The sequence below is a fragment of the Candoia aspera genome, chromosome 2 (assembly GCF_035149785.1).
Source record: "Candoia aspera isolate rCanAsp1 chromosome 2, rCanAsp1.hap2, whole genome shotgun sequence".
NCBI classification, from domain to species: Eukaryota; Metazoa; Chordata; class Lepidosauria; order Squamata; family Boidae; genus Candoia; species Candoia aspera.
Window position 1 is genome coordinate 58,407,583 of NC_086154.1, and position 25,526 is coordinate 58,433,108.

The 25,526-nt window shown below is 36.9% G+C and overlaps 1 protein-coding gene across 1 annotated transcript in view; it reads left to right on the top strand.

Moving 5' to 3' along the window:
• Window positions 1–25,526, top strand: part of DNAH1 (dynein axonemal heavy chain 1) — a 168,063-nt gene that overhangs the window by 36,716 nt on the left and 105,821 nt on the right. The window contains exons 18-27 of the mRNA XM_063291915.1: window positions 6,344–6,542; window positions 7,398–7,651; window positions 8,159–8,371; window positions 15,940–16,104; window positions 17,565–17,686; window positions 18,801–18,906; window positions 20,163–20,342; window positions 21,691–21,831; window positions 22,729–22,892; window positions 23,372–23,485. Coding sequence (XP_063147985.1) covers window positions 6,344–6,542; window positions 7,398–7,651; window positions 8,159–8,371; window positions 15,940–16,104; window positions 17,565–17,686; window positions 18,801–18,906; window positions 20,163–20,342; window positions 21,691–21,831; window positions 22,729–22,892; window positions 23,372–23,485 — 1,658 coding nt within the window. The remainder of the gene's footprint in view (window positions 1–6,343; window positions 6,543–7,397; window positions 7,652–8,158; window positions 8,372–15,939; window positions 16,105–17,564; window positions 17,687–18,800; window positions 18,907–20,162; window positions 20,343–21,690; window positions 21,832–22,728; window positions 22,893–23,371; window positions 23,486–25,526) is intronic.

The window sequence follows — 25,526 nt, forward strand, 5'->3', positions numbered from 1 at the left end:
TGGTCCTACCTTTTTTTTTTGCAGTCCATCTCTCTCATACACTCTGTAATACGTGTAGCTCATTATAGTATATTATTGTATGGTGTTGTACTGTACTGTACTGTACTGTATTTGTTTTATAGTTGTTATTATTACATTATATTTGTTTCATTTCAACTCTTAGGTAGAGAGCTTTCTCTTTTGGGAAAATATATTTTGTCTTTATATTACAGAGACCACACATCCTTTATTATAAAGAATAGTCCTTTATTTCAGAAAGCCGTCCTTTAGATTTATTTATTTTTCAAAAACTCCCTTTTGTCTTTTATGTTGGTCATTTAACTTTTACTGTACAAATGGTACTACTTATGGCACCATCTTTCACAGTTGTGTGAAGAATATAGAAATTGAATTGTCTTTTTTAAAATAAATTTACATATACTGTTTGATTTTAGATATTTTTATTAGTAGGGCAAGGATTTCTATGACATGTCATATTTTTTTCTGGAACTTTTATTTGAATTTATGACTAAGTTAAAACATGTTTAGCGTAATCTGGTAAGAATTAGATGCTTTTTATTTTGCCTGAAAAGTCATATTTTGACTTTTTAAAGGTGTTATGTCATATTTCTGCTTAATTTTGTAACAAACGTCATATTTTGGTCATATTTTGGTCATTGGCAACCCTCCTGATAAGCCAGCAAGTTCGAGCCAGCAAAGAAAGAATGTGTGTTTGTGTATGTGTGTGTGTGTGAGAGAGAGAGAGGTGGGAACAAAGGCTTCTCCCCTGACCAGGCCTGAAAAAAAGGTGAGAATTTGCCTGTTTTTCTTTTTCTTATTTGCTCCCCAATTCAGGGCTCTGTGTTTGTGTGTGTGTGTCTGTGTGTGTGTGTAAGAGAGGGAGAGCAAAATGACTTCATCAGGCAGAGGCTTCTCCCCTGACTAGGCCTGAAAAAAAGAGTGAGAATTTGCCTTTTTTTTTCTTTTTCTTATGTGCTCCCCAACTCAGGTCTGTGTGTGTCCGAGGTGGTGGAGTCACATGAGAGCTGCAAACTGATTTCAACATGCCCAAAAGTAGATGTTCAGTGAGTGTGAAATTACGGTGTCTTGTTCAAGAATATGGGGAGCAGATTTTTAGTAGCAATGGTGATATTTTGTTTTGTAAATTGTGTGAAGTTAAGGTATCAGCCCAAAAGCATTTTAATATTCAACAACGCTGTGACACCGCAAAACACAAGAGTTGTTTAGCAAGATTTACCTTCATGAGAACAGGCAATGTCTCCTTTTTGAGAGAGCTTCTTCTTTAACTGCAGGTTCATCAAATACCCAGTCAGAATTTTGTAAGGATCCCTGTACAATGATGGTTACTTCAAATAATCCCTTAAGGAAATTAGGTAGTGGTAGCCTCAGGCATTTTTTGGAGAAGTACACCAGTCACCCGATTCCAAATGAATCAACTGTAAGGAAAAATTACATCTCTGCCCACTATGAAGATGCGTTAAAAAAGATAAGATCTGCTGTTGACAACAATAAGATATGGGTTTCAATAGATGAAACAAGTGATGTAAATGGAAGATATGTAACCAATGTTATTATTGGCACTCTGAAATGTGACAAGCCTGGTGAAGTATTTCTTCTAACATGTGAAACTCTACAAAAAGTAAACAATTCCACTATTGCTATGCTCTTTGATGATTCTGTGAAACTACTCTGGCCAGATGGTGTAAAAAGGGGAAATATCCTTCTCTTTGTAACAGATGCCGCTCCATACATGAAGCAGCCAAGGGACTTAAACTTCTTTTTCCAAAAATGATCCATATCACATGCCTTGCACACGTTTTACACAGAGTGGCCAAAGAGATTCGAAGCAACTATCCTGATGTAGAAAATATAGTTTTGAATGGGAAAAAAATGTTCATTAAAGCTCCACTTCGAGTACAGAAGCTCAAAGAAATTGCTCCTACTTTGGCTCTCCCTCCCCAACCTGTTGTGACATGTTGGGGGACTTGGCTGGATGTGGCTGTGTATTATTTCACAAATTATGCTTCCGTGCAGCGGATAGTTAAAGAATTTGACTGTTGTGAATCTTCCTCCATCAAGATTGTGCAAGATTCCTTTTCTGAAACCTTGGCTGGAAACTTAGCATATATAGGAACTAACTTCAGTGGATTATCAAGAGCAGTCACCCGCCTTGAAACTGTAGGAATGGAACTTAGTGATGCACTGAACATTGTAAAACAAACAGAGAGTAATTTAAAGCAAGCAAAAGGGAAAGTGGCTGAAAAAAATTAGTGATAAACTGCAAAGAGTGCTGCAATCTAATCTGGGTTATTCAATACTTTGCAAAATAAGTAACGTTCTAAATAGACTCGAAGCAAAATTTGAAGACTTTGAGCCAGAATTTTCTCCAGATGAGTTTGCTTTTTTCAGATTTGTTCCTATAATCTCTTGTGATGTCGAACGGAGTTTCTCCAGATACAAGAACACACTGGTGGACAACAGAAGGAGTTTTGAGTTTGATAACCTCACGATGCAGGTGGTCATCCAATGCAATTCTGCTGTTAATGAAAACTAATCCAGGGATGACCATTTTATTCCCATAATATTAATTTGATTCCAATACTAGCACTTCTGCACTGGAAGTGAAGAATAAACCTTTTGATTTGTGTGTGTGTGTGTAAGCACAGATTTTTAAAAATTGGGTGGTAATTTCAGAAAAATTGTAAAGTCATATTTTTGGTTTAATTGGTCATATTTAAACAGTTTTAAGGTCATAAATGCTTGCATATTTCTAACATTTTTAGGTCATAGAAATCCTCGCCCTATTTATTGGAATATGTGTTTTTGTAAAATTTTTCTTGTTTGCTCTTGAATTTTCCTTTGTAAAGCAAAGTTATAAACAATTACATTTTTTTATCCTTATGAACCTCTTTCAGATTTTTCAGGTTTATCCTTTATTTTTTCCAAGAAAATATGATCACCATACTTATTTATTTATTTATCAAATTTGTCACTGCCCATCTCCTCTGACCAGAGGGACTCTGGGCGGTTTACAATACAGAATAAATATACAATAAAATTCTAATGAAATCCCATTAAAACTAAAACTAAAACAATTTCTTAACTACCCCAGCTCATAAAATCCAGATGGCTATGATCTCTTCAATCGTTATGTAGGAGGGGCACTTTAAGGCACTAGCCAACCCCAAGTATGTCGATTCTCCTCCCTGCCCCAAGCCCGGTGTCAGAGCCAGGTCTTCAACTTCCTCCGGAAGTTATATCGACTTCAGTTTTTTTTTATTGCAACAGAATGTTATTGACGTGTGTGAATAAGAAGCTTGCAGCAGGTATCCCTAATCTTATTGAGATGGTGGGACATTAAGAATATTTATCAAAAAATAATAATAATGAATATTTGTTTATTTATTGTTTTTATACATACTCCAGTCTAAGACTACGGGTGGGTTACAACAGGATAAACAGATACAAATATGAGCCAATCACAGGATACAAAACAGATGCAAATATGAGCCAATCACGCAAATTGGCTGATGTGGGATATGTGTGTATATAACAAAATGGCTGCCCTTGGGATCATAAACATCAACTTATGAGAATACTACCTGCTACCACCATTAGTATTCCCCCTCCCCAGGCAGCTCTTTACTACTCCTTCTTAATTCTAATCTTTTTTGGGACAAATGGGTGCATTTCCAAATGAAGCACTGGGCTGCATGAGTCCAACATTTTTAGTTTGTAAAACAAAGTTTATGGGAAGTTTTGCAGGCTGAAAAACCCTAGATGATGTTGGAACTATACAGTTTGCTTTGAGATATGCCAACCTTCCCTTTTTAACTAATTTAAGAAATTAGTTAATTGGAGACAGACAGTCCTTCAAATATCTAGGCCTTGAAGAGTGAAGAGTTTTATAGATGACCACCAGCATATTGAATTGCACCCAGAATCTGATTGGCAACAGTACAGTTCATGTAATAGTGCTGTTTCATGGGTGTACCAAGGTGTGCACATAACTACTTCCACTGCATTGCCACATTCTGGACTAGCTGTAGCTTCAGAATTGTCTGCAAAGACAGCCTCATGTCAGGTGCATTGCTGTAGTCCAAGTGCAAAGTGACTAAAACATGAGTTACTGTAGTAGGGTCTCCCAATCCAAAAACTGGTGCAATTGGTATACAAGATGAATGTGTGCAAAGGCGCTCCTTGCCATGATTGCCACCAACTCTTTGTGCAAGAGTCAAGAGTCTAGGAGGGCCTGCAAATTGCACAACAATTCAGTCTGGAATTGAAATCCCATCCAGAACTAATGATGGAAGATGTCCTGGTGGACCCAAAGTTCACAGCTACTTGATCTTACTAGGGGCCAGTCTGAGATTGTTCTTCATCCAGACTTCCACAGCTTCCAGGCACTGAGGTAGAACCATTACCACATTACTTGGTTGGCCTAGATGCCAACAGATGACTTCATGCAACAGCTCCATGTGAATGTTAAATTGGAGTTGGGAGAGAGTTGAACTCTGAGACACTCCACAGAACAAGGGCCTAAGGCTAGATCTCTCACCTCCTACCAACCCCATCTGGAACCAGCATGGAAAGAAGAGGGAAAAACACTGCAATACTGTGCCTCCCACTCCTAACTTCCTGAGCCAATCCAAAGGAAACTATGATCAATGGTGTTGAAGGCTGCTGAGAGATCATAGTAATCATGCAGTAGCCCAGTACTGGTCCTACCACAGATCTTCCACAAATTCAGTCAATGCTGTCTCAGTATTATATCCAGGCCTGAAACCTGACTGGAAGAAGCCCAGATTTAAAAAATAATATAATTTGGCTGAAAAATATGGCTAATATAGTATAAAATGTGAGTAAGTAAATCCCTGATTGAGATCCACCACAGGACTCATCCAGACAGATGTTTTAACATACTTCCTTCAGTCTATGAACTGACAAAAATTATGCTGGCACAATTTGCTCTGAACCAAAAGACAAAGCTCTGTTCTACCTCACTAATGAGGCCTGCCAGTGGCACCACCCATACCACATTACCTATAATGGGGAACAAGTTCAGGAGAGCAATTGGTGAATTTCCTATAGCAAGAAAAACACCCACCAATTGATGTCCTTAACAAGGAATGTGGCTGAAACAGGAGGCATGTTTTGACTGATGGCTAAATCCACAGATTTAATCATCTGTCAGAATCTGATCTCGGGGATCCATAGGATTTCACTGTTTGTCAGAACCTGATCTGCCTCTTTTACTTTACATGGAGGTCACCATACTGCAGATGATCCTCAGAGCTTCACACTACCTTGCTCTCTCTCATGTTTTCTCTCTGTCTTTCTGCCTCACTTGGTCTTTCTCATATGCTCTCTTTCTTGCTGTCTCTCACTTGTCTCTCTTGCTCTGCCTTGTTGTCTTGTCTTGTTGACTCCCCACTTCTCCTGACATCAGCTTCCCAGCTCTTGCATTGTATCTCATCCTCTCTGCCACTCCTACTATCAGATTGGCTATCAAAATTGGGAGCACTGTTCACTCTTCAACAGGGAACAAATCTGGGAGAGTTTGCATTATACCATTATGTAATTTATATGTGCAGCCTATAAATAGCAACCTGATAGAATTATTCAACAAATGAGAAGATGAAATTTTTAGCAGGGAGCCCCCTTTCTGTTCAGAAGATTAAACCCCACAGGCAGTTGCTAGAGCTGAAAGCGGTTGTGGATGCTGCTTCTGAAAGTGGCCAAGAGATACTGGCAGATCCCAGTTCCTGACTCTGTCAAAGTATCACAAAGGCAGAAAGCTTGTGCCAAGAGAGGGTGAAAAAGACCACTTTAACAGTGGTCAATTAGATATGAAGTTGGGCGGCTTCAAATATGGGCAGAGATGAAACAAAAGCAGCAGCATGAGGACGTAGGCTTAAAGAATGGTTAGTACGACTTTTTTGAGCTGCAGGTTGAAGGATATGCAGATGAGGCCTAACACTGTTTCCTTATTATATTTCTTAATGCTTCATCTTTTGGGATATGGTCAAAAGTAATTGGTTGATGTGCCTTCATACACTGATTCTGAAGAGGGTAAAACATTCATTCCAGTCCATAAGAAGACATAGAGACTTGTGATAATCTGCTGTGCTTTAGCAGTAGAGGGTTGAGTTCCTCTCAAGAAGTTAAAAAAAGGACTGTCATAAAGTAGCTTTAGGGCTCCTTCCATGTTTATAGGGAGCATAGGGAGAGCAAATAAATGCACAGCATAAATGCAAGTTGAATTTGTTTAGAAGATGCTTTCCACAAACACAGGCTATTAGCAACTCATTTTTTGTTTGTTGGTTGGTTTTGCTTTCCTCAGTATGATAAGTTGTCTAAGATGGTTAAAGACTTTCAGCCCTTCTATGATCTCTGGACCACAGCATCAGACTGGCTTCGCTGGGCAGAGAGCTGGATGAATGATCCTCTGTCTGCAATTGATGCAGAGCAGCTAGAGAAGAATGTCAATGAGTCCTTTAAAACAATGCATAAGTGTGTAAAACATTTCAAGGATATTCCAGGTAAATGCTGTCACTTGAACTGATTATGTATTGTTTTGAAGAGGGGTGAGATTAAAACTTTGGACTTCTTTATGAAGCTTTCATTTGTTTGTTCTTACCTGTTGCAATGCAACCACTCTATGGGCCTGCTCAATGCAAACCAAGTTCCAGAAAATTGCAGTAGGTATGAAAAAGAATTAGAAAATGCTTCCCTCTGCATCCTTCCAGAAATTATACAAATATATCAGGATTGTATATAGAAACTTCCTCTGAAATTATCTTGACAGTAGCTATATATTTTAATTGTAATATATTCTGCACTGTAGGATTATGTTTTTTTTTTCTCCTTTTAACTTCTGTTCTAAGCAATGGATTCTGTTTGAAATGCTGCGGTGAATCAGCATTTCTCAGAAGAAGAACATGAAGGAATGTATACTGTATGTGCACAGGTGAATCATTCAAAATCAGGAGGATTAAAAATACAGTTGTATAATAAAATAAAACTTTGGCTTTTCCTGTACTGTAACAATCTGATCTTATGAAGGGACTGCTGGGTTATTACTTTTCTATTGCAAGAGCAGCCAGAGGCTATGCAGTAGACTATTTAAAATAATTTAAAAATATTGCCCCTTTGAACAGCACTGCCTTTCTCATGATTGTAACTTAAAAGAGAACTTCTGCAGGAAAACACAAGATTAATTTTTAATCAGGTGAACAAAGAAATAACAAATGCCAGGACGAACTGAAGATTTCTCTTTGGTTAATGTTATGCTGCATTTGCTGGTGATCTTTCTTTGATTGCTTTTCTGCAAACAGTGCTCCTGATTTACCCTATACTGCTCTCTTTGATGGTTATTTTTTCTGTGTTATGAAAAGCATGCCAGGACGTGGCTTTGGAAATCCGTGGCAAAATTGAGGAATTCAGACCTTACATACCTCTGATTCAAGGACTGCGCAATCCTGGCATGCGCAACCGCCATTGGGAGATGCTTTCAGAGGAGATAAAAATCAACGTGAAACCCAAAGCCAACTTGACATTTGCCCGCTGTCTGGAGATGAAGCTGCAGGATCACATCGAGATAATAGCCAAAATAGCTGAGATTGCAGGAAAGGAATATTCAATTGAGAATGTGAGGATACCATTAATTTCCTTTTCTTTGTAGCTTTCCTTTATGCTCCAATAATTTGTCTAGCTGAATTGTTTTCTTATCACTTCTTGTTCAGAGAATTTTAACATTTTTACACAAGATACTGGTGAAAAACATATAACCCAAACACTGGCAATCTATCTAAGAATAATGTATTAAAACAGATTTTATTCAATATATTAATTAGTAACCATTTCTTAAATTGGTATAGGTATATAGGGTGCTGGATGACTTAAACTAGAATGAAGTTCACAGGAAATCTTACATTTTTGCCTTTCATTTATTAGGTTTTCTAAGAAGAAAGATTTCTGGTAGAAAATAAGAATTTTGATTTTCTTTCTTTCCTTCTTTCCTGTTTAGTAAAGCTCAGCCTATTATCAATGTCATTGCCTCCAATTGCCTTCAAAAGTTCTCTAATAGCCATTCTTAAGGCAATGCTGTTTTGCAAGCTTTGTTCAATAACGTTAAAAATTACTTCACATTTCTTAGGCTTTGGATAAAATGGAGCATGAATGGGAATCTATCCTCTTCAATGTAGCTCCCTACAAAGAAACTGAAACATTTATTCTGAAGAGTCCTGATGAAGCTTCTCAGCTTCTTGATGATCACATTGTTATGACACAAAGCATGTCCTTCTCACCATTCAAAAAGCCATTTGAGGAAAGGATCAACACATGGGAAAATAAGCTGAAGTTGACCCAGGTACATGCTTTCAAGCTGCTTTTTATGTTCAGTAGAGGAAATATATTTAACACAGACTCTAACCCAAAATAATTATGAATATAATAACTTGTTAGGGACATTTTCTGATCCTTAGGTCCCAGTGCATACTCAGGTCAATCCATGTTGGCATCTGTGTGTATAGATTTAAAGTTCTACTTACTCTTGGATCAGGATTTATTTTAATGAGGCTAGATAAACTTCAAGCTTGATTTTCTGCTTTTACATTCCATGTACTTTCTAGTTGGTAGGATGTGGCAACAGTATGTTGGTTAGATTAGAGATCCTAGCTTGTATAGTGTGACCATGATTGGGAAAAAATGGGATTGTGGTTGTACTTGGCATACTGACTAAAATGTCTCCAAACTAAACAGTACCATTACCAATGCTGCATGTGGCACAGGTATAATTAAGGTTGGTAACATAGTATACACCTTCTCTATCTTTCTAAGAAGTGTTATATGAAAGCCTATCTTGATCAAAGCCATTTGGGTAGTGGAGAACAATATCAATGAGCTCATCAGGTGATGACAATGGCATATGAAAAATTGTATTGGAATGTAAGAGGAGTAAATGGTAAAGAGCATAAGTTAATTAATAGCACAAATGAAAGAAAAATAGCTATATTATGTGTTTGTGGAACTAAAAGAAAAGAGAAGGATGTAATAGATCTAAACAAAGCTGGTCTGAACTTGTGGAATGGAGTTTATGAATATATTCAGGGAATTGAAGATATAGGTTAAATTAAGAGTAAAAGAGCCAAATGTGTGTCAGAAAATATGAATTTCTGTCATCTAGGTTGTTTTGAGTGTAACTGAGAGGTGAGTGATAGTTGCATATTATGCTCCAGTATAATAAAGAACCGAATATGACTTTTGTGGAAAAACTCCACAACATTCTGAATGAATGTGATTGAGGGGAAAATATTATGTTTGGTGACATGAATACACTGTTAGGAATAGAGAGCCAGTTTGGTCTAGCGGTTAAGGTTCTGGGCTAGAAACCAGGAGTCTGTGAGTTCTAGTCCCACCTTAGGCATGAAAGCCAGCTGGGTGACCTTGGGCCAGTCACTCTCTCTCAGCCCAACTTGGTGCAATGTAGACTAGCCTCCTCATGGTGCACCCTGGGCAACATGACTTGTCATGGCTAAATAGTCTACACATTTGGCTGCTGGACCTCACAAGGATTTTCCAGCAAGAAAAAGCAGCATGAATACAGAACTGCTATGCCATACGATTAAAAAGAAACAACCTGTTAGGAAAGTGACAAAGGTATTAGAAAAAATTAGCCAGCTATTTAGAAACCTAAGAATGAATGGAAATAATGGTTATCTTTGGTGATCATCTTCTTAGAAAAAGGTCTGTTTATTTCAAATATCATGAATGATTCATTGAATTATACAGGATACAAGGGTGATGAGATGTAATGATACCATTATTTGGTAGTGTCAAGAGTAGATATTGGGAAAAAAATAATATGGGAAAAAAATGAAAGAAATTAGAATATAGAGAACATATGAGTCCTGAATGGAAAAAAAAAAGGTGGTAATCTCCCACCAGGGTGAACGGGAAGAAGATGTAAATAAAGAATATGTGGAAGTTACTGGGAACAGGGTGAAAAGAATTACGTTGCAGAGTGTCACAGAAGTGTGTCAAATTACAATAACACAAAGTATGAAAAAAGAATATTAGTGGTTGATGAAGTGAAAAAGTTTGTGGCTGATATAAAATGCATGTAAGAGAATGATTGAGCATTAGGATAAAGAAAGATACTGTATAATATGCATATAGAGAAAAATTGCAAAGAATCTAGTCAAGCAGAGAAAAATTGGTTAAGATTTGTTCTCTGTCTTTTAGAGACATAGAAAATGCAGTGATTTTGATATTTTGAAAGTGGGTGAAGAGGACTAAACAAGGAGTCTCAAGTAGGATGAGTGGAATTAAAAAGAGAAGAGATTAAATGTTGTGGGATAAAACTGAAGCGAGAGAGTGCTGAAAAGAGTCTTCTAGAGATTTGTATGGAAATGATAGTGATATGTTAAGAATGGAATAAAATGTTATAAACCGTAAAGGAAGATGGAGGTGGCCTTAAAAAAGGAATTCAACAGCCATTAGATAATACCAGCTTGGCCCTGGAAGGGTGGAGAGAGTGAGAAAGAAACTCAAGATTGCCCCACCTTGATTCTCTTTGGTATAAAAGGCAGGAGAATCTCTCAGTCTTTCAAGATTTGTTCCAGTAATCCTTGTGGAGTCTGTTTCCTGACCTACCTTGAAGGGCTGATAGAGCATGATAAAAAGGATGTCATAAATGCGGTGAGAATATTGAGAAATTGAAAGGCTGCAGGTATAGATGGTGTAACTGGAGAAATATTAAAATATGGATGTGGTTTGTTTATGGAACAGTGATGTGATTTGTTTAATATGTTATTGTTCCCTTATGCAAAGGGAGCAACTACAAGGGGATTAGTTTAAGAAGTTGTTTGCCAGCATTCTGATCAAAAGGGTACAGGAAAGGACAATGAGCTAAATTTGGGAAGTGCAATGATCCTGTGTAATCCAGTGACAGAGTGGGTGTGTACACCAGAATTTTACTCTTCATAATGCAACTGAAAAATACATGTATGTAAAAAAACAAAGCATACTTATTTGTTGATTTAGAGAAAGCATATAATAAATAGGCTTAAAAACCATGGAATATTTTGTAAACTATGAAGTTGACTGGATGCTGAATGTGATAATACTGATCTATGGTTTAAGCAAAGAATGTATCAGAATAAATGGAATGCTTAGCAAATGATTTAACACTGAATGGAGAATAAAACAAAGATGTATGATGAGCTCTTGGCAGTTTAATGTATTTATACATAAATGTATAAGGAATGCTTATGATGACTTGAGACGTGTCAGTTGGAGACATGGATGTACACAAACTTGGAGACAACTCCATATTGTTAGCTGAGAACCATTATGATTTGCCGTGAATATTATATAAACTGTATAATGCAATGAGGAATATGGATATGAAAATTAATTTAAATTAATTTAAGCTAATTTATATTTAATTTAATTTTAAATTTAAATTAATGGTAAAGATAATTGTGTTTGACAACCGCTGAGCTGCCGATCGGAAGGTCGGCGGTTCGAAACCGCGCGGCGGGGTGAGCTCCCGTTGCTAGTCCCAGCTCCTGCTCACCTAGCAGTTCGAAAACATGCAAATGTGAGTAGATCAATAGGTACCGCTTCGGCGGGAAGGTAACGGCGTTCCGTGTCGCCATGCTGGCCACATGACCCGGAAAATGTCTACGGACAACGCCGGCTCTAAGGCTTAGAAACGGAGATGAGCACCGCCCCCTAGAGTCGGACACGACTGGACTTTACGTCAAGGGAAACCTTTACCTTTACCTAATGCAAAAAGGGCAAAAAATGAAAGCAAGTAGATAAATTTGTGTAATTTTGCATAATGTTTACTAAAATAGGGAAATAAATACTTTTTTTCCTCCTGGCTACTGTTAATCTTAGAACCTCACAAGAGTGTGTAAAACGTTTAAAAAAAATCCATGTGGGGGTTTCTGGATTATAGTAGAGAGCCTAAATACCTTAAAAAGTGTTTTAAGTTGTAGATAAAGTCTTTTACAATGAAGGTACATTAATACAATGTGTTTTTCAGTGAAATGCTTTAGTAAAGCACTTTAACATTAAGCTTTTATTTTAAATATTTTTGCTTTATTTATGGTCATTAGCCACTGTTATATGTTTGAATCAAACTTTGCAGAATATTGCAGGATGGCACAGAGATGAAACTTGAGACCTTAACAAACCAGGTGACATATTTGCAGTTATAATGTGACCATGTGTACTTCGAGTGTGGATTTGCATGTTTAAAAAGTCCTTTTACCAAAGAGACTGAATTTCCATATAATGTGGGCTGCAAAGATTTTTACCAAAGGATAAAAACTTCCTCACAGAGAAGCACTTTTCTCTCTTGCTGGAAAAATCTTAGTACCGAGATACAAAATGGAATGCTAAAAATGCCACAACAACACCTTAGACAACAGACTATATAATCATTGTCAATTACTAAAATAATGCTCCAAGAGAGCTGGACAATTGTCTGCTACCATATGAACTGCCTAAGAGGCAAAAAGGTTAACTTGCAAGTCCTGTTACGCTGGGATTGCAAAAAAAAATGCATGTTTGGGATTATGATGCCCTTTTCTTCAATTTCAGAAAGTTTTAGCACACTATTTTTTTTTCCTGTATGCTTTTTCTTGACCATCCACGGCAGTCTCAGTGCTGTCTGCTTTGAAGAAGACACTCAATTACACACCTGTCTGCCCACAAAATCTGAAGAGCAAAGAGAACTGTAATTTTGTAACCCCCAGCCTGACTCAGAGGGATATTGTATGCTTGCCAGTACCGGTGAGATTGGAAGACCTCAGAGCATATTTAATCAGGCATCAAGGAAGTGGGGCTTTGAACCTGACTAAGCCCAAGTACTTCAAAAAGGGATGTTCTTTTTGTTAAAGTTAGTGAATAATACCAGGGTCATTCTGCAAGTAATTACTTCAGCTGGTCATAGAGCATTCTGTGCCATTGTATCAGATGGACATTGATGTAATGTAAATTAGATGAGATTTTGTTAGAACCCGACTCTTCCATTTTTAACCCAAATAATATTTTCTTTAAATAATCAACTCAATGAGTCTATAGTAGCTAAAATAAATTGGCACAGTTTTCCATAACAACCTTCCTTGCCATGTGTTCAAGGAGCAGTCATTATTACTAGATGAAGAAAACGTTGTACAGCATTTACCCATGATCAGAAGGATTCCAAGAATCCAGCTATTTTGGACTTTACTGATACCATAAATATTAAGTAATAGTTCAGTGCTGTGCTTCAGCTCATACATTTAAAATTTATTAATATGATTGTCCTTGTTACTTCAGGCACATAGGCAAAGTAACATAAGAGCTGAATATTTTATATTGCTACCCATTTTAATGATTTTTGAAGCAGGGCCTTATCTTAGGACCTTTCTCTGCTGATAAAAGCACTGTCTTCCAATTCCTGGGTTGGCAGAAAACTATACTAGTACGATTTTTTTCTGTCCCCATTAACAATCCCTATCCTGCATGTATTGTGCATGTTCTGAGTCACTGCTGAATAGTACTGCCCTGATTGTGCATGTGAAGGGCATAATAAGCAAAGCAACACCTTAGACAACAGACAATATAATCATTGTTAATTACTAAAATGCTCCAAGAAAGATGAACAATTGTCTGTTGCCATGTGAATTGACCAGGGTGAACGGGCATGCCAGCATCAGCTTGAAAAAGCCTCTCTGATTCCACAAGTTACTAGTCACCTGACTTTTCCTCTGACATAATGGCTAGCAATTTTACAATTTAATTTAAAATTGCTTGTTTTGGGATGCTTTGTCAGCTTAAGAGGATAAACCAGTTTAACACCAGGGCACTAAGGACCACTTAAGCCTGTCTTGCTCATGGGCTGAGATTAGGATGAGGTGAAGCCAATATCACAAGTACATGACAGAAAACAAGTTTTGCAAGGGCATGGTTATACTCTGGTTAATGCAGGTAGAGAAAGGCCTTTGGTGAACTTCAGAAAGGGGCATCTCATTTGTTACTTTCTGTATATCTCTGTAGCACTGAAGAAGACTGAATTGTATGTACTGATGAAATGAAGAGCACTCTTCAAATCTTCTTGTACCAAAGGTTCAGAACCTGGTGATTTTTATTTTTCACTTTAGAACAATTCTGGCAGTAGCTCCAAAATTAAAAGGGCTTCCTAATATCGTTACTATTTTTGAAACACAGTTTAATACCAAGTGACTCATTTAAATTAGTTCACTCTTTTATTACATAATAGAATAGAATAATGACTATTATTAACAAGAATAATAGAGAGAGCAGGAAAATAAATATGCTTCTGTATTTTAGCAATACGTTAGTTCTTACATCAACCAATATAATCTCCACTAGATCCTGATGCTTTATTATATCATGAGTGGGTTAATACCATATATTTCTCCTGAAGAACACTGCAGTATACAGTCACAATATAAAAATATCTGAAACGGAAAATGGGCAAACAACATATTCCCCCACCCCCACCCTTAAGGCCTCTTTTCTTATTCTCAGGGCTGTTCTCATTTAAAATGCTTATACTTTTACTCTTGAAAAATGTAACAAAGTCCTGCATTTCACCATGGGATTTAAACAGCAAAAGTACAAATAAGATTGTGGAAAAAATCCCTTCATTATAATGACTGGCTTTGATATATATTGTCGGTTGTTGAAGGTACTGATGCTATTGAAAGCTAAATGCTCTGCAATAATAGGTTAAGGAATTTGGGAATTGGCACACATATAAACTGGACTGATTATACTTTTTTATTTTATTCGCTTTATTTGATTTGTTGTGCCCTTTCTATCATAATTGTTTGGATTTCTTTCCAGATATTTTATTTAAATGATGTAAGTCAAATGTTTTTCTTGCATGATGTGTATGAAATGGAAATACTTCACACAACGATATATGGTTCCTTCCCCTTACAGTCTTTTAGACCATTTTGGAAAGGAGGTTCACTAATATATGAGATGATTTGGTGAAATCTTTGTATCTCTGGATCAGTAGTGATAGGTTATATAAATAATTAAACTGCTGATTATATACCCATCACTGGGATTGATTTCTTTCTAGTTTTTTACTCACCAATAAGCCAAATCTAGAGCAAATACATACTGTTCTTGTAGGCATAGTTTATATTGCGAGCGGCAACATTTCTCTCCAAAATTTAAAGTTGGCATGCAATTAGTGGTGAGATCTTTTTGAATTTCCTAATATGTATTTAAATCAAACCTGACATGAATAGATTTCTGCTCATATAACAGAACTTTATGTCTTCTCCTTTCCTGTGTGTCCCAAATAAGAAGGGTGAGGATAGGGTACCTTAATGTTAGAAACAATTCCATAGACAGAAGACTGCCACTGTTTGCTATCTTTAATATTATGAAGTATATCTGAGCCATTTTTTTCTAAGTCTTGTAAAGATTAAATATGTTTTATCTTTTTCAGAACCTAGTCATTGTTATAAATACCTATCTCTGGTTCCATGTATATTAAAAGTTCTAATTTTATGCATTGTGGTGGCCTTTAACTATGATCAAAGTGATTTAATACATGTATTTATTTATTATTTAAATTTCAAGGCCACTTGACTCCATAGCAACTCTGGGCATCTTACAGATAAAAATTAAAAGAAAAAAGTATATCAAGATAAAAAAAGGAAGACAGCTGAACCAGAGACCCAAACCCCAAAAGCCAACAGCCAATCACCAACTAAAGGGGTTCAACCCCATTCTAGCTCAGGGCCAGGGATTAAAACCTGGTCTTTTGTGTGTTTGTGGAAAGTCAGAAGGGTGGCAACAGTATCTCTGGAGGGGATATCTATCTATCTATCTATCTATCTATCTATCTATCTATCTATCTATCTATCTATCTATCTACACACAATGCATTCTCTCTAGGATGTCTTGGAAGAGTGGTTAACTTGCCAGCGTTCCTGGCTATATCTGGAGCCCATTTTTAGTTCAGAAGACATCAATAGACAATTGCCAGTGGAAAGTAAACGTTATCAGACCATGGAGAGGATGTGGAAGAAGATTATGAAGAATGCCAATGAGAACAGAGAGGTGAGGTTATAACTATTAGCATGGGGCACTTCTACAAAAAGACTCAAAGCCACTTTAAAGCCATCTCTGAACTGCAATAATTCCACAGTGTCAGCAATGCTTGAGAGACGACCAATTTTAAGCTGTGCTGTGTTGCATTTGAAAATGCACATAAAGCAGCTTTCCTTTTTCTGTTCTCTGGAGAGTTTGTGGATGTCCTGGCCTCTCATTGGCTGGAATTCTCCCATCTTCTCATCTCTGCAGCTCAACCATTCAGCTCAGTCTTTCCCCCATTCATGTAGAGGATTTGCTGCAATAGCATTTTGCTAAGACACTATTACTTCAAAGATCTCTAAAATATAACAGAGAAAAAGGGCCTTAATGGCTTCACAGCTCCCCCTCTATAACAAATATGATAATACTATTTTTGAGAAATCACCACACAACATGGAATGAAAACATAAATGATAAGACATGTTTGCACTCTGGTCTGGTGGAGAGAGCTTGTGCAGTTCCTGGTGTTTTGCAGGTTGGCAGCAGGTTGGTAGGAAATTGGGAATGAAAACCATGATAATGTGGACATGTTTATAGCTTCATGCTATTCATAAGTTTATTTTTGCATAAATTTAAAGAACTATATTAAAATGTTTTAACTGAATGGATAATATACTCAGTGTGATTAAGGTATCTTTTGCAATATGTTTATTAGATTTAAGATACTGTATCAAATTAGTCCTTGTCAAATTCCAAGAACTGTTGTTCCTTGTTGAATTTGCACCTTATTGTGTGCCATTGTTATAAATTTTTGGTGGGACTCCTGCAGATTTTGGACAAGTAAAATTAAATGAAATTAGTAGGAACTCTTATTTGTTATACTGCACTGTTCAAATGATACCTTTGTTTACACATTTGAGTAGAGACATGATTTGGAAGATCTTCTACTCTTCAATTTCTTTTTTCCTCCTATTCACAAACATGTTCCTTTCTTCTATTTCAGTATTAGCTCTCACCATAACTTTCTATAGTACTCAAATAGGGCATTCTGTGGTTAGCATTAACCGCCAAACAATTACTCAAAATCATAGATCTGGGTGAGGAAGTCTTTTCTGTCACGGATTGCATTTTCTTGAGGATAGATGCAGCCAGCTCTTTTTCTCTTTTTCCTGCTACTCATTCTTTCTCTCTTTTCCTCTCCAAACAATTTACTCACTTTTGAGTAGCAATTTACTCTCTTTTGAGACAGAAAGCAAAGGTACAGAGATTGTGGTGGGTTTACAAGCTGAGAGTTGAAGAGTGTTACTCATTCTCTTGATTTTGCTCTGTTATAATGATGTAAATTTGCTTCATCCCAATATTAAGTCCTTTCTGTTGTAACACAATACCAGCATTCTTAATATCAGTGAATGACTGAAATTAAATCAACAATGTAAAGTTATATTACAATTTTAGTGACTTGCTCAATTGTGTTAATCTATTTCCAGGTAATAAATGTATGCCCTGACTCAAGGCTATTGGAAAAGCTGAGGGAATGTAATAAATTACTGGATATGGTACAGAAAGGTCTAAGTGAATACTTGGAGACTAAGAGGGGAGCTTTCCCAAGGTAATTTTATGATATGAAATACTTAAACACACAACCAGGAGCCAGAGAGAAGAAACTGAAGGATCTCTCTTACATACTACTTTGAAGATGTCTTGTCATTCTCACTTGAGGAACTATATTGTCTGATGCTGTTCAGTCTTTATATCAGGGAAACAAGTGATGTTTAACAAGGCAACTCATAACCTCAGGAGTAAAATTATTGTAATGGAGATGGTTTTAAGGAATCACCAAGGTTTAAATACAGGGCAGTAGAAAGAAAGAAGACGACTGGGGAAGCCTTGCAGTTTGTGTTTTGACCTTCCCTGTATAGAGGTTTTATATCTAGTTTCATTCTCATGGTGCTGAATTCACTAGACAAAGGTTTACCCATAGTTCAGGACAGGTCTTCATTGAAGTCTCTTTTCTATAAGTCATAAGAAGGATATTATTGATTTATGAAAGAAAGAAAGAAAAAGAAAAGAAAGAAAGAAAGAAAATATTCTATAATTCATTTATTACTCAGAGAAAAATGTCCTCCCCTCTAGGTCTGATGCAACATCTCCCAGCATTTTTAGAGTTGCATCAGGGAATAATCCTTTCTCAAAATTTGTTTTCCATTAGCTGGGAATTCATAAAAGAATAATGGGCTGTAACCTTTCTTTAATATTCTTGATCAATCTCTTTGGGATTCCTACATTTTCAGTGTTTTCCTCTTTGAATACTCTTTTAGAATCCCAGTAAAAAGATTGTATTAGAAAGAAAGTGGTTCTGGAATTATATCCTTATATAATTTATCTTAGCTTATATATATAATATATCTTTAAAACTATGTTGTAAGGAGAGCCGCTGTAAGGAGAGCCAGTGTGGTGTAGTGGTTCGAAACTGGGAGACCATGAGTTCTAGTCCTGCCTTAGGTACAAAATCAGCTGGGTGACCTTGGGCCAGTCACTTTCTCTCAGCCCTAGGAAGGAAGCAATGGCAAACTATTTCTGAAAAGCTTTGCCAAGATAACTGCAGGCACTTATCCATGCTGTTTCTGAGAATTGGACACAATCGAATGGATTTTTAAAAAAAGTACTGTATCATGTTGTAGTTTAGAATCCAAGGATAAATCAAGAATCTTCTTTCTTTCCAGATTTTACTTCCTTTCTGATGATGAACTTTTAGAAATACTGTCTCAAACCAAAGATCCTACAGCTGTGCAGCCTCACCTCCGCAAATGTTTTGAGAATATTGCACGGGTAAATATTGCATGGGAATATAATACTGTCAAGGTCTAGTCACAGTTTTTGGAGACTATAGGGGTCCGATGAGGAGGAACTAGCTTAAGCTGAACCCTAGCAGGATCAAATGGCTGTGGATTCATGGACCATCCAGTTCTGGGGATTTTCCATTCTTATTTCTGAATGAGGTTGAACTTTCCCTGGCACAACTGGTTTGCAATTTGGGGGTCTCAAAGAGCAGATGGCAGCTGTGGGCTTTGTGCAGATTTGTTCTACTGCAATGCGTTCTGCATAGAGCTACCTTTGAAGACCATTCAGAAGCTACCGCTGGCCCAGAATGCAGTGGTATGAGCAGCTATAGGCTTACCTCATTATTCCCATGTAACATCCCTCTAGCACAAGCTGCCTTGGTTACCAGTAGATTTCTGGGTACAATTCAAGTGATGGCTTAATCTACAAATCCTATATGGCACAGGGCTTAGTTATTTATCTTTCCTTTGTTGTTTCTGCCCATCCTATAAAGTCTGGCAATGTTGTCATGATCAGGGTCCCATCTATCGAATAATGCCATAGAAGTTGTGGCTTCTCTGTCATAATGCCTACCCTTTGGAACAAAATGACCCTGGTGGTTCAAACAGCCCCAATCCTCTTTTGCTTCAAGTAAGCTTGGAAGGCTTGGCTTTTTCCCCTGGCTTTGAGCTGGAGTGAACTGTGTATCTACCATGCAATAGATTTTATATACTTGGGGAGAGAGAGAGAGATGATTTGTATAGCTGTCCATCTCACACATGTGACTCTGGGCAGCATATAGGATTAAAACACACAAGCTCACTAGACATAATCCCCTGGTACCCAAGGATAAACATGGTCTCACTCACCATCAATAATAACAGAGCCCATCTGCCCACCTAACCCTAATGCCAGGGGAAGCAGCCAGGCCTTCCCCCATTATAACCATCTTTTATTTTTTAATGTGTTGTGTCTTTTTTTAAGTTTCTACATCACCCAAAATCAGTGATGAGTTGGGCAGCCTTGAAATCTAAACTGTAAACAAGCAAACAAACAAATCCTACATATTGAGGCAAGTTAGGGAGATGACACAAATAGTTACTGCTATGTGAGCATGCTTATGATATCAGAAGGTATTTATCTAGATTTAGAAACTAAAATTAAATGAAAAAAAAATTACCAGTTACAGGATCCTTATCTATTCTTTGTGCAAGGCAAGAATGGAAGAATAGTTATCAATCTCATGCTGTGTTTTTTCTCATTAGCTTCTCTTTCAGGAAGATCTGCAGATTACACACATGTATTCTGCAGAAGATGAAGAAGTAGAACTTTTCTCTCCTATTTATCCCACGGGCAATGTGGAAGACTGGCTGCTGCAAGTTGAGAAAATCATGAAGGCTAGTGTGCGGGACAACATTGAAAGAGCAATTAAGGTTTACCCCAAAGTAGGTGTCCTGTTTATAATTGCATAGAAATCATGAAAACGAATGCTATTTGTGTCATCCTAAGACCTTGTCTCTGCTGATAAACTCCTGGCGTGAATTTTAATAATTTTCTAGTTTTCTCACTGTATGCTTGGTTCTTAATATGCATATAAATGTGTCTTGGTGTCTGCCTTCTCTTTATGTTTCACAAAGTATATTTCCTCTTCTAGAAAAGCATCTTTCCTCTTTTTTGTCCATTATTTAAATGTGTTGTGCATATTGCAGAAGTAAGCCAAGTGATTGTCAGAATAGGCAGTATAAGACACCTTGGACTAAGCGGACTTAGATTGGCCAGGCCAGGTATTATATTTTTATATTGTTAGTCGTGTTACTGGATGTTAAAAATGTTGAAATACATAAAACTCCACAAATATCAATCCCTGTTGATGCCAGGAAATGTTAAAAACCAAAAGGCTTGCATTGCTTCTAAAATATATTTTCAAGATTTGCAGGGCAAGCCAAAGAGAACTGAAATCAGTTTTAAGAGAAACCCCTCTGTATATCCTCAGTCTTCTCTTAGCTTACCAGTGGTAAAACCAAAGGAATGTATCAGACAGTGTGAAAGAACAGAGAAGGAAAAAAGGAGAAGGTATTAGTCTGAAACTTATTAGTCATAATCAATACCTTTAAGATAACAGAGAGGCAGTGCAAAATGCTGCACTATAATCTTAAGTGTTCTGTGTTCTCAACTCTCGAATCTTTGGAAGTTGTAATCAAGTACAACTATACATAGGATATACTGACTGAAGTTTCAAAGTCAGGAATGAGATTGCCAGCTGCATTTCATGGACTGACGTATTCTTGATTGTATGGCTGATAAACGGCTCTCCTGGACAAAGGTACAGGCTGAGTTTCTAAAAGCAGTATTGATCCAAGGAGTACATTAAAGCTACATGTCTGTTTGACCATACTAGGCTGAGACCTATTGAAGGCGAGACTTCCTTATCATCCTTATCATCTCAAAGTTACAAGATCTGCTAGCCATGTTTGTAGTGTTATGTAGATTTGATTTTAGTCTAGTCAGTTTGGGTAGTGGCTACAAGAAATTGGTGTGAGAAAGGATTCAAATATCTATGTCCTTGTGATCTCACTGAACTAATCTTAAGTTTAAAAAAGCTTTCATATTTATGTATATGCACTAAATGTAAGAAAAAATGTACTCATCTCTCTCCATAAAGAACCTCAGTATGCATTATCAAATACTGTCATACAAAACTTACAATAAATTATGATTGGTTAGAATAGTGATGTAAAAGAAAGAAAATTATCCATTGCTTTTATTAATAAAGTAATCTATTTTTAATGAAAGGTACCTCGGACTAAGTGGGTCTTAGATTGGCCAGGCCAGGTGACCATAGCTGGATGTCAAACATACTGGACAAAGGAAGTATCAGAAGCTTTAGAAGCTGGAGATTTGTCTACCAGGCTATTTCCACAACTAAGTGCTCAGGTAAAAATGTCAGTTAATTGCATATTTCAATTCAAATTATTTGTGCAATGAAAAGTTACTTTTCATGTTATTTGCTAGACCAGTCTTCTGGTCCCTATTCAGATATTTTGTAACATACCAACTCTAGTCATCCCTGACTGTTGATTGGTCTAGATTCTCTGATGACCAGGTTGGTGCCCTGAGTAGGGAAACTGCATTAAAGAACCTTATCTAAAGTCATAAAAATTAGAATGTGTACTATTCCCATATCAAAAGCAAAGCAGTAATGACTGACTATAATTGAATTTTCAATTGTCTGTCTTTCTACATCATCTATGTTCTGCCTACTTCATGTTATTTCAAATTAGTATCTGGATCATGTTTCAAATAGTTACTCATTTGTTTCTGGGCTCAAATTTAAAGTGCTCAAGTTTAAAGTTTAAATAGTTTAGACTTCTAGGACCAATAAAGCTACCAGAACTGTTAGGTATTCAGGTGATTTCCTAGCTTTTGTTCTGTGTATGAAATCCAGACAGGTTTTGGTATGTCAGCATGCTTGTGCGGAACCAAATCTGGTATTCTCCCATTTACATCTTCTGGAAGGCTACTGCCAAAATAATCAGGAAATTGATGGTTGAAAAGGAGTTAGATAAGGGCTTAGCATGGTGATATCTGATCTCCATTCCCACAAACCATTCAATTCTACATCCATTACCATACATACAATAGCAAAATCCAGTCCCTTCTTTATCTTGGAACATGAAGCAGTGAGTTTAGGAAAAGATCATTCTTTTTTCTGTCTCCTAAGTAACAACAGTTTTCTTATGAAGTCAATATAGAGGTGGCCACAGCATATCAAGTAGATTTGTGATATACTGGCTAAGGCATAGCCTGATTTGTTTTGCTTTATTTGCACAGCTGAGTGATCTAGTAGCACTTGTACGAGGGAAACTGTCTCGGATGCAGCGGGGAGTGTTATCAGCTCTCATTGTGATTGAAGTTCATGCCAAGGATGTGGCAGCTAAACTTATTGAGGAGAATGTCATGAGTGAAAATGATTTTGAATGGATTTCCCAGCTCAGGTGAGGGATTTCCTCCTACCTGTGAAGTTATTAGACATTGCTAGTGATATGGAAGGATTGTTCTTCTTAAGTAGGAGGTATATGGACCACACTAAACAGTAGCTTGAGAGAGAGAGAGAGAGAGAGAGAGAGAGAGAGAAGAGCATAATTTTAACGGTCTGAAAAGAATCCTCCAATCCTGTATTTTTACTTTCTTATAATTTTATTCTATCCCAATAAGTATCTCTCTCCTAATTATCTCATTATCATCGTCATCATCATCACCACCACTGTGAAGATTGTTGCATTTTCTTTTGCGTAAATATTGTGTATTTAATTCAGAAATGCCCACTTTTTGGATAATGTGCAGATCAAACATGCAACTTTTCTCAAAGCCTCAAAGTGTTTAGCATAAATGAAATATATCCAAATGAATAGAACTGTAGTGCTATAAAATGACCCTTCTATATACTTCCATTTAACTTTTAATGTATTTTTAGGTACTACTGGACAAGAGATGATTTGTACATTCAGGCAGTGAATGCTGAATTTATTTATGGCTATGAATACTTGGGCAACAGTGGGCGCCTTGTGATCACTCCTCTTACAGACAGGTATAGTAATTCCTTTATGGTCAAACAACCAAATATCTTCATAGTTCTGAACAAATAAATCTGAATCAAAGATCTTGTTTGCAACTTTTGCTTAAGTCTGTCATCAACTGATCCACAGATTAACTTGTCAGGAACCAGCTGTATGTGGGAGCCCTCTACAGGACCCTGGAAAGACATTTTGGAATACTTTACATCAAAAAACAACAGTGGGTTGAATATTCAGACAGTGTAAAGCTTCAGCCAGTGGCTTCTGGGCTAGAGAGAGCTGTTACAACTGTCCACAGCCACCATGCAATATTCCAAGTATCTGTTAATTTAAAAGAATGGGAGGGACCCTGAATTTTAAATCCTTGGGAAAATATAGAAGTCTCTGACATCTTTGCACTGCAGTAGGTAACTGCCTATGTGTGTGAAGCTTTGTCCTTGCCTGCAATATTCTGATCTAGATGAACTGTCTTCTGTGAGTCTTCTGCCAAATCAAACTGAGAAGTTGAACTAAGGATTATGTGTCCAGAAACTGGTGATTTACTGATGAGCCTGGGTGTGAAGCTTAACAGCATGCTGTTTAAAAAGTAATAAAAAACTGATTGCAGTCAAATGTGCTGTGGAAGATGATAGGAGGATGTGTTCAGAATCTCAAAGAAGTAGGAAACCTGAAGAAGCAGCTGAGGCTAGTTTGAAGATACAGCTGAGGAAGACAAGTACAGCACAGAGAACAATTCATTGGGTTTCAGGATGTTTAGAAACAGCATCAAAAAGCCAGAGCAAGACCAGAAAGTAACTCTGCAATATCCGGGCTGCAAAAATCTAGACAACCGGGAAGTGGGCACAGAGATATGAATAATTCAGTCTCTTTGCTGTTCTCCAATATTCATCTGAATTTTGCAGCCCTGGTATGTTAACCCTCAGTTAAGGTGTAAAAGCCAACCTGAAAATTTCTATAAATCCAATATGTCAGTATGATGCTGGGTATAAAGTTAATTATTTACAGTACTTTAATCTCACATTTCAGACAATTCTTTCTCTCAAAGCACCTCATATCAACTAATAAAAGAGAGACAGGCTCCACTATCAGGTTTTCAAACTAAAAAAAAAAAGATGACACGTAAGGAAAGAAGAATATTGGGAGCAAGGGAGTTTAAGGCCAGAACAATGTAATATGCTATAAACAGGCATTTCTATCCAATTTTGATCAGACCAGTCTTTCCCTGTTAGTATTCTTGCACACAGCCAAGCGCAATTGATTACACTTGTTTCTTTCATCGATGGACAGGGCCAGAGTGCCCTTTCTCTTTGCTTCAGTAATCCCACGGCAATAGGATATTGGAGATGTTTTTTCTTCTCTTTTTCCTGACAGTCTAGGTAAGAGCTCGTGATGCAAGAATTATTCAGGGTTAATCTGCTTATCCCATAATAGTATGGAATTTAGAATAGCTTGGCATGCCTGTTACAGTTAAAAGTTGTGTACCATCAAGATTTACACATGTACATAAAAAGAAAATTAGCTTTTCTGGCTAACAACTATTACACAAATGAAAACCAATGTTAAGATATATTTCTTTAATTATGATAGTGTAGTATCCATATATGTGCAAAAAAGTGGATTGTATCTTTTGTAGGTTGAACAAGGATATGGTCATTGAGTTGTCAGTAATGGTAGTAGAAGCAATTTAAGCAAGTGGTCCATTGTGGATAATACGGAATGATGGAAACGCCTAATTAATTCAGTATAGTTAAAGCGCCCTTTGTGGGGGAAAAATAGCGTAGAGTATAGGTATTCCTTCAAAACATTCTTATGCTTGAAGATTGGCATCAGTATTGATTATTGGTACTTTGAAGGAGGGTCAAATGGATTTCTGAGTGCTAATTGTTCTCAAGGGATCATTGAATCATCTCTAACCTCATTTAGCTCTAACTGATAATCAAATTATGAGTCAGAAAGAATCAGCCAAGCTAGTCAGTCCTTTTAATATATTTTCTTTCATGATATAATTTCATTTATTTTACTAAAATAAAAGATAACCCTTTTCTACATGTAAGA